At 40.4% G+C, this 10500-nt stretch overlaps 1 protein-coding gene across 1 annotated transcript in view; it reads right to left on the bottom strand.

The window, feature by feature from the left end:
* Window positions 1-4503: 4503 nt before the first annotated feature.
* TRPC4 (transient receptor potential cation channel subfamily C member 4) overlaps window positions 4504-10500 on the bottom strand; it is a 154018-nt gene continuing 148021 nt past the window's right edge. Inside the window, exons 10-11 of the mRNA XM_049823324.1 lie at window positions 10094-10183; window positions 4504-7070 (exon numbers count right to left, since the gene is read on the bottom strand). Of these exons, the coding sequence (XP_049679281.1) occupies window positions 6354-7070; window positions 10094-10183 (807 nt within the window). The 3' untranslated portion in view covers window positions 4504-6353. The remainder of the gene's footprint in view (window positions 7071-10093; window positions 10184-10500) is intronic.

Below are 10500 nucleotides of genomic sequence, written 5' to 3'. Positions count from 1 at the left end.
TTTTTTGTATTATTGTTATTATTCTTTAGACATGACTGTTAAATGACTATAAATCATACCCAGTGGGCCTCTCTCCCGAAAGCAAATCATTATTGTAGACTCTTAAAATGAGCAGAGCACATTTTGCTGAGGCTGAAATCCTGACACTTCCTCCATGTGGATCTGATTTCAGATCAGAGCCACATAATTCAAGGACTGTACATTCATTTGGGAAATGGTCAGGGGGTTTTATATCTTGGGAAGTTACAATCCTGTAAAAATAAAATTAGTAGAACCAGTCCTCAGATGAGGTCTTCCTTAATGGTCTCCTGATTTACAATCTCTCAGTTAATGAAATTCTTATTAATTATTAAATACAAAGTCTGGGTGTCTTGCAAAGCAAACCAAGGAAGCAACTGTATCATTTAAAAAAAAAATGCTGAAAAACCCAAACCCTTTCATTTTACTTAATAAAAGTGAAGGGAACTAAGGTTACTAATAAACACTACTCTAAGTCTAATTTAATAATAATAAAAAATCTCTCTCAATTTTCTTTTTTCTGTTTACTTCTTTTTCTTGGGGTAGAACTGGATTCAGTTAATTAGTCATGGAGAAAGACTATTTCTGTGCTTTGTTAGCTGGATAGGTGTACTCATGTTTGTGATATGGCTGAATGATATCTTTCAGTACCACATGTAATTAATCCAAACAAAAATATTTCTAGTATTCCCTAGTAAACTATCCTGTAAACCTATGGACACAAGGTCCCAGGTTATACTTCAGATGATGCAATGTGAAATATTGCACTATTAGGTCTTACTGTCTACTTTCAGAAACATGTAGTGGAAATGTGTAAGATATCTATTGTTATTGGGAAAGCAACACATTCTCTGTAGAAACAAATCATCAGACAGGGAAGATGAGTGGAAGAAAAAGGAGTGAAAATTATTGCAGAAATGAGCATTTGTGTAGGACTTCATGAGTTTCTCTGAATGTGTATGAATACTTACTGCATTTATTTTAAGATATAATTGACACTTTCAGAAAATGGTGATGTATGCATCTCTCATCTTGTAAATTGCATTTTGTATATAAAAACATTAGTCATTAACCAGAATGAGTTATTCTGCAGTTACTATTCTCACTTGGCCACATTTAAGGAGCAGTCTATGCTGTCTATTAAATTTATGAAAGGTTACCTCAATGCTTTCAGATATTCTGAGGGTACCATATACACTAAGAAAACCCATGAATCTCTGAAGTCTGAAAAATCTGTGTATTTTTGTTTGGGGTTTGGGGATTTTTATTTTTTTTTTAATGGGGACTAGAGTTTTGGGACATAGTATTGCAATCTGTAAAGATTTTCTGTTACAGGAGAAAAAAGGCTTTTTACTAACCTGCTAAATTGAAACACATGGATTTCTAGAAGGTTATTTTATCTTCCTCACTAACCATGGACTTTTATTGCCTGTTTAAATATTCATGGCATAATTTTATTGTGAATGCCTTGGGCTTTTTAAAAGTTGAGCATACAAAACAAATATAGATGGGGCTATTCTTGCTTTTTCTGTTCCACTGAATAAAAAGTATGCAAGCTCTTTTGAATTAACTCTTGATTCCATGCAGTGGAAGAGTTTCCCATGAGTTCTGTATGTGTGAGGTTCTATTACTAATTTCCAGACTACAAAGCATTAGTAATGGTAATTAGTAATTAGAAAGTATTAGCGGTTTTAGAGGTTCAGTCTTTATGGAAGCTCCTGTTTTATATCTTGAATACTTCCTCTGTCCTTATTGCAAGCACAGCTCTGATACACTTAAAATGCAATAGTGAGTATATTCCCTTAAAGAGACTGCATTACCAACAAGGTCATCATCAGTTGCATTGTTAAAGAAGGGAGGTGAGAGAAAGATAATGGAGAAGCACCGTGTGGAACTGGCAGGGATTAGAACTGAGGAGTGCCACTTCCCAGGGGTAAATGCATAGGATTCTTATTATTACATTTACTACCACTATTATTACTACTACTACCAGTACTACTACTACTGCAATCGCTACCACTACAATTACCATTACCAGTACCATTGTTTTTGTGAGGTTGCCCTACTCAATCAAGCTGTTGGTATCTCTTAAGAGACTTTAAAATGAGGATGGATTATGTTGTTGTCCAACTCGTACCTCTAGATTCTCAGAAGAAAACTTGATACCAAATGTTTTGAACTGTGTTCAAAAGTTCATTGCCTCATCACAATCTTTAAGCATGATCCACTTCCTTCCTCTTTCATGCTACTTCCCAGAATCTGATTAAATGCTCACCTGAGGTTTGTAGAGGAAATGGGATGTTACAGCCTGCAATACATATATAGTAGAATTTGAGATGGACATATGATAATTTGTGTCTTTTGTCTACACTTTATTCCTGTGAGGAAGCTACACAAAAATTCTTCTCCTGAAAGACTGGTCCAAGGATGCTGTTATGAAACATATTCTTGTTTCAAACGTTCTGTTGAAGAATATTTGGGTGCCCAAATACCAGAAATTTCCTCACCTTTTACAGCTCTCAACAGTTATAGCTATGATGAAGATAGATAGACATTCTCCTGGAACTAGACACCGCTTATCCTACAGAGTAAGTACTACTACAGAAAAACTTCAGATTAGGAAAGTGGAAGAATTTCTCATTAAATCCTGACATATTAAGGGGAAAAAAAAGGTGCTGTGTGCCAAATGCCTCATACAAACTGTATGCGTGAGATGTTTGGCCCGCACCAGCCAACGGTCTCAATCTGCGTGCCATGGTTTCCCCGAGGGACAGCTACCTGCCGTGCTCCCTGGCGATACCGTACCACATGCAGGTAGCGCAGCGGCCCGCAGCCGGCTCACGGGACCCGCAGTCTGACCGTGCGGACGCACAGCTCGAACCTCTGCAGTGCTCCTGAGGGCCAGCGAAGCATGCAGAGCCAGAAGCAGCTTTTGCAATCTTGTTTTGAAGGTGCAGCATGCAGTCCTTGCATCCCTGACCTCTGACTGTGAATCAATGTGCAGCCTGGGGAGAGTGGAATTCAAACCAGCCTTGATAAAGACACCCACTACGCAGTCTGGTTTGGCTCAGACCTGCTGTGCTTGGGAGGACTGGGTTGCAAGAATGCAAGCTGGCTCCTGCCCAGCTATGCCAGGGTAGAAGAGTCCTGCTGTGCTGTCTCCACTCTGTTGCTCCGGGGGCTGATGAAAATGCAAAGGGCAGTCAGGTTTTGTCCTTACCAAAAGAAAAAAAAAAAGGTATAAATTTAAAAAATGTTTTCTGAACATTCTGAATGACCTAATATTGGGATTAAACCCCTTTGTATTAAGATGATTTTCTAATTCCTTGAAACATTTCATGATTTTAAGCTCTGCTTCAAAAGACTGTCTTTTATAGGGGTTTATATCCTGGGTTGTTTTTTTTTTGTGTTCCTCCTATATTGATGATAATAGAGGCTGCAGGCAGAGACAGGTAGGTTTGAATCTTTTATTGCTCTTGAGGAGAAAGTATGCTCAGCTTTGCAGAGCTTAATGATGACTCTGCTGTTGTGTTACAAACCTTGCTGTGTGCACCTCTAAATCTTTCTTGGCACAGATGTCCTCTTGGAGGAATCCAATGAGAAGCAGGTTTTTTTTTTGGCTGCCTGCAAAGCAATAAAAGTCCATCACCATTTCAAATTTGGACATATTTTGGACTCTTTAATGAGGTGCTTATTTGCCATTAAATTTAAACCAAATGGGATCAGGTCCTTATTGGTTTCAGGCTTCAATGGCTAAGAATCACATAAAAATACAACAAATGTTGATTTGAAGTACGCTTTATTTAATAGACCTTCATTTCAACATTTGGTTGTAAGAGAAAGAAAAAAGACAGCAACAGACTGACCACCTATTGCTATGCAATACAATGTCATGGCCCTATGCCTAAGTATCTCACCCACCTACGCTGTCCTTGCTGTTCTGTCTTGTATCTACCCCAAGACTCCCAGCACAGTGGGGTCATGATGTGACGGCACGGCTGATGTTTCAGGTTAACTGTCCTGTGGTTTTGCCCTGCTGGGAAATTCATACACAGGAGAAACAGGCTCTTATGATGGCAGAATAACATGCAGGGCTCTTAGAGCTGTGGTAGTTGTCCTCATAATGGTGCTGGTGGCATTATAAATACCTTGCTCAGGCATATTTTGTCTGGAATGAAACCATGTGGCTGGGCTGCACTGAAAGCTCTTCGGAGCAAGGACAGTTTGTTTTGAATTTGGCTAGTGAAAGGTAATAAGCTGTGCTACAAACCACGATGAAGAATGAGACAATGAAATCAGTGGTGGAGAAGAGCTGTGAACTGGGATATAGAGAACTTTGTGACAACGTGTGACACATCGGCTTGATGTCACTCTTAGCACAAATGTTACAGTAGAAAAGAGAACTCTCTAAAAGAGTTGACGTAGTAAAAATGATATGAAGGTATTCCACTATTATTATTATTATTTATTTCTTGTTATGCTTGTAATAATTCAGGTGCTTTCCAAACAGAAAAGCTACAGGCCTTGCCCCGAGGAGCTCACAATCTAAAGGTGGACAAGGAGAGAGACATGAAGGAGAGGGAGTCCACAGAGAAGTCAAGAGGCCAAGATGGAAATCAACCATATCTTAGCAATCAAATCTGGTTTGAACGCGTTGTTGCAAAGCTATACAAACTATTTCCCAATTACTGCTCATATTTTCCATTTTGGTTCAACTAATTCACTCCTAGGTACGATGGCACAGATAGATGTGCAGGAAGGAAGCTTGCAATACGTGAGCTCAGAGAGAGTGGCACATGTGTAAAGTAGAGCTGGAAAACTCACCTAAAAGTATAGAGATGAGAGGGGTTTGTCTGGATTTTCAAAATTCAGTTCAGTACCAGGATAGTTTAGATCCAGAATGGTATGGCTTTAGGTCAGGTCCTACAAGGTGGGAGTTACATGTGATGGTTTCCATCTGGAATGTAAGGGTACTCTATGCATCTGGAGGTTCCTTAATACAGGCTAATACGAACTACAAAATCTATCATGGCAGGGCTAGGGAAGTTAAGAATGAAATGACCACACCGATGTGGTATATTCGCATGTTTCCAAGGGAGGAGAAGAATGGTGCTGAGAGTTCGAGGGTGGTCATTCTTAGGTCAGTTGTAAAATTACATTTTTAATAATGTAGGACACCAGTCACCGATTAAAAAGAAACAGACTGTTTAATTTTAAAAATACTGTTTTTGACTATGACAATAAGTCACTCATCAGTTATGAAAAATACTATTAGATTTTCTTTATACATTTAAATGTCTAAGTATTTTTTATAAAACCTCCAAGCAGGTTCCCCCAAACTCTGAAATTGTCAAAGAAACTCTCTTAAGGCTTGCCTTTAAAACCTTCTCAACAAATTGCCATATTTTCCCAAGTACTCAGGGGATCATTGTATGTTTGTTTATTCCTGAAGTATCTTTCTCTTAGGAAATAGGAGTGTATTGTGAAGGCAAAAGCTAATAAGCAGTTGAATACTAAAGTGCATAGGTTGTCCATGTTTGGAAAAACGAATGGTTGAAGAAGCAGTAGCTGTTGTGATTACAGATTTCCGGGGAGTCATCCGTCATCAGCTTTTTAGCAAGCCACAGATATTTCTTTTACTGTAAGAAACATTTTTTACAGTCTTCAAATCCTGCAAATGCATTTCTAACAATGGTATCAGGACAGTGATAATCCTCGCTGTAATTAAATAATCAAATAGACTGATCTTTCATAATTTACAGGTATTCATATTCCCTCAATAAATAAAAGAATATACCTTATCTTGTGATCCTGTATAGCTTTTGAAACAAATCAAGTTTCTAGCAATTTAAATAAATTATTCTAATAGCTTGACATGAATTATGCTGACAAGAGCTGTTTATGATTATTATGGTGCCCAGAATCTTTTAAGAAACTACAAAGTTAAATAAAGGCTTAGGAGTCTCTTAAGCTACTTTTTATTTGCATAGAAAAATATTTATCATAGGAGTCAACTATCATATGAGAGAAATTGCATTTGTTGTAATTGAAAAAGATAGCTAAAAAGTTTCTGTGGGTTATTGCAACAGTACAAGAATACAAGATGCTTCCATTTATTAAAAAATGTAAAACAAATCGTGAAAGCTAAAGCAGGCTACAAAACAGAAGGTCCCCGTATTATCTTTCTCTTGACTACTATGTTACAAGATCATGTGCCACAGTTGAGTACTATAAAGTGTAATTCTGCATTTGCTAATGTAATTCATAAAACATTCCCCCCCCCCCAAAGCACTATGCAAAATATATATATTTGTGAATGCTTCCTCCTGTAAGCATCACAACCTTGTTATCACATAATCACCCTGATCCATTGTTTCCTGTTTCCCATCGCAGTCAATGCAAATGTCCAACTCCTTGTCCAGCTGATCCTGCGGTGTGGTGGATTCTGAGTTCTCTAACTCCATTTTCTCTGTTTCTGAAGCACAAATACTTCCCTCTTCTTGTGAATCTGAAGAGTCACTGTTATTTTGTGACTCAGCTAACACACACTTTTCGTCAGGACTTTGGATGTTTAATTCACAGTTCATGGTCAGTTCTCCCTCTTCCAGTTCAGCAGTTTTCTCACATTGTTCTTCTGCCTGTTGACGGGACACTTCTTCAGAAACAGTGTATATTTTATTTGTACTCTGCTCCACAGAATTTGTTTTTGATCGTCTGTGAAATAACCCAAAATTTTTTATGTCTGTTACAAAATTCACACGCTTTTGTTTCTCCTTAGTGGACTCTGACACCATCATTGCTGAGCCGTTGCTCACATTATGTGCTTCAGAGGCAATAGTGGCTGATCTTGGGTGAATCATCGTTGTTATGTCAAAAAGGCTGAAGGTCTTTTTCTTTCCTTTCTTGTTTCCTTCACTCTCACTATTTTCTTCATTTTCTGACAGAGAGGCAGCATCTTTGTTCATCTTTTCAGTCTGCGAATTCGACAGCTTGCTTCCTTTTAACAAACCCAGGACTTCAAAACGAAAGCTGGAAATATCTTGTTTTAACTCCTAAAAATTAGGAAGATGAAACATCAGAACGTGAAAGCTAATTTGACTTTTCCTCTTGTAATTAAAAATAAAGGAAAAAAAAAGGCTGTTGCTAGGGTTCAGTAATAAACTTCACCATCTGCATAATACCTGGCATCTTAAAGGTTCTTTGCAGACTGTCTAATGGATCTTCCAGGTGAGACAGAAAAGTGATTAGCAATTTTATCAGAGGAAACGTCAGAGTAAATGTACCTTAGCCTAGACTACTCACAGAAATCACTGACAGTGGTGGAGCAGGAGCATGGACAACTTGAAGACCTACAGCCAATCTGCTAGAGAGTATTATCCCATCATAACAACAGCATTTTGATCAGCTCTTAACATCATCCCTTACAAACACACACGGGGACACATGCATGCACAGGGCATACACATGTGTACGCTTCCCTGTGAGTAGCAGCTCAGGTAGGACTTCGTGCATTTCCACTAAATGTTTGGCAGCTGGCAGCTAAGTCAGAGCTAATCATTGGAGGCTGCTTTCAGCCAGTGCAACCTCTGTCTCTTAAAGGCCTGTCTAGGACAAGGCACCTGGCCTTCAGGAGGTCCCTATTTCTCCTCATTTTCTCTATAGGCATAATCATAGAATCGTTTGGGTTGGAAAAGACCTTTAAGATCATCGAGACCAACCATAAACCTAACACTGCCAAGTCCAGCACTAAACCATGTCGCTAAACATCACACCTACACATCTTTTAAAACCTCCAGGGATGGTGACTCAGCCACTTCCCGGGGCAGCCTGTCCCAATGCTTGATAACCCTTTCGGTGAAGAAGTTTTTCCTAATATGCAATCTAAACATCTCCTGGCACAACTTGAGGCTGTTTCCTCTCATCCTATCACTTGTTACTTGGGAGAGGAGACCGAGCCCCACCTCACTACACCCTCCTTTCAGGTGGCTGTAGAGAGCGATGAGGTCTCCCCTCAGCCTCCTTTTCTCCAGACTAAACAACCCAGCTCCCCCAGCTGCTCCTCATAAGACTTGTGCTCCAGGCCCCTCACTAGCTCTGTTGCCCAGCTTCACATTCAGCCGGCTGTCGACCAGCACCCCCAGGTCCTTTTCCGCCGGGCAGCTTTCCAGCCGCTCTTCCCCAAGCCCGTAGCGCTGCGTGGGGTTGTTGTGACCCAAGTGCAGGACCCGTCACTTGGCCTTGTTGAACCTCATACAGTTGGCCTCGGCCCATCTCAAAGGGATGGAAAAGGTGATGATGATTGACCGGGATGTAACTGAAGGTATAGGAACTGAGCATGATGTCAATGGTAGAGACTAAGGGGTGGATACTGTCCTGGTTTCAGCTGGGATAGAGTTAACTGCCTTCCTAGTAGCTGGTACGGTGCTGTGTTTTGAGTTCAGTATGAGAATGTTGATAACACTGATGTTTGCAGTTGTTGCTCAGTAGTGTTTAGACTGTAGTCAAGGATTTTTCAGCTTCTCATGCCCAGCCAGCGAGAAAGCTGGAGGGGCACAAGAAGTTGGCAGAGGACACAGCCAGGGCACCTGACCCAAACTGGCCAACGGGGTATTCCATACCATGGGACGTCATGCTCAGTATATAAACTGGTGGGAGTGGGGGCGGGGGGATCGCCACTTTGGGACTAATTGGGCTTCGATCAGAGGGTGGTGAGCAATAGCACTGTGCATCGTTTGTATATTCCAATCATTTTATTATTACTGTTGTCATTTTATTAGTGTTATCAGTATCATTATTAGTTTCTTCTACTCTGTTCTATTAAACCGTTCTTATCTCAACCCACGAGTTTTACTTCTTTTCCCAATTTTCTCCCCCATCCCACTGGGTGTGGGGGGGTGAGTGAGCAGCTGCGTGGTGCTTAGTTGCTGGCTGGGGTTAAACCACAACACCATCCATCCATCCTGTCCAGATCCCTCTGCAGAGCCTTCCTACCCTGAAGCAGATCAACGCTCCCGCCCAACTCAGTGTTGTCTGCAAACTTGCTGAGGGTGCACTCAATCCCCTCGTCCAGATCATGGATAAAGAAGTTAAACAGAACTGGCCCCAATACCGAGCCCTGGGGAACACCACTTGTGACTGGCTGCCAACTGGATTTATCTCCATTCACCACAACTCTTTGGGCCTGGCCATCCAGCTGTTTTTTTCCCCAGTGAAGAGTACACCCATCCGAGCCATGAGCAGCCAGTTTCTCCAGGAGAATGCTGTAGGAAATGGTGTCAAAGGCTTTACTAAAGTCCTGGTAAACATCCACACCCTTTCCCTCATCCACTAGGTGGGTCACCTCATCACGGAAGCAGATCAGGTTGGTCAAGCAGGACCTGCCTTTCATGAACCCATGCTGACTTGGCCTGATCACCTGGTTGTCCTGTATGTGCCACATGATGGCAGTCAAGATGATCTGAATGAAGCAATAATGAATTAATTAGCTCAGGCTCTGGCTGTATCTTTGTAAGCTGAGGCAGATGAATGTCATTTTGAATGTTTGGAGTTTGAGGTGCCAATAGTAACAAAAATGTTTGATGCTAGAAATACACAGTGATGGATGTAAGTGTTGTGATATAGATGGCCCTGTTCACTTTATCTGTGTCAAAGGATTTTAATGTTTGACTGCTTATTTAAGTTTTCCATCTTTTAAGTCATATAAAAGGTGTTCTGTTACAAGTAAGTGCACAACAGCACTCCACAGCAGAAAAATTCTATTTCCTAAGGTGCTGAAACTGTTTGCATCTTGCTTTAGCAAATATGTTGTTACACGCACTTAGTCCCATTTTGGTGTCCCCTTACATGGGCACAATTCAAACCAGCTGGTAAAACTGATTATTGCTCCAGCTAAAGAAAGAAGGAGACTTGCTGGAGTCCATGTACAGTACTATCTGTGTGTGGTTCATCAGGACACAGACATTACTCTAGGAAGCAAGTTATATGCTACCTGAACGACTGAGGATTGTGAGAAATACACTTCACAGTCTTATAATACCTAAATAAAACACCTATAAACATATAAATAAATGCATACCTTAAAATTTTCTTCTGTCAGTCCTTCCTCAGTTTTGGCATCTCTTATCATTGCTGCAACGTATCTCTTAACCAGATTTCTCATAACTTCCTAAAAATATGAAATACTCTGTTAGCTTTCTTGGTATTAGTTACTAAACCTACACTTACTGGGCCTGTCTGGATTTCTTTATGCTTAGGAACATGACAAAAAATGTACAAACCTTAGATCTGGTTTAAAATTTGTTCTGCTTTTCAATGGAAAGTGCTGATACTAATTATCCTGAGAAGGATTTGATCAAAGGTATGTCTCATGCCAGTAGCATGCAGTCTGACAGTGAGCAGTTGCTGATGCCTCATGAGTAGTGCAAGTCTAGTTTGGTTGTATAATGTTATTTCCAGCTATACTCTCCCAAGCCTCCTGCGATG

This window comes from Accipiter gentilis, chromosome 19 (genome assembly GCF_929443795.1).
Source record: "Accipiter gentilis chromosome 19, bAccGen1.1, whole genome shotgun sequence".
Classification (NCBI taxonomy): domain Eukaryota; kingdom Metazoa; phylum Chordata; class Aves; order Accipitriformes; family Accipitridae; genus Astur; species Astur gentilis.
Note: the sequence above shows the minus strand (reverse complement) of the source record. Positions and strands in the feature narration are given on the sequence as shown.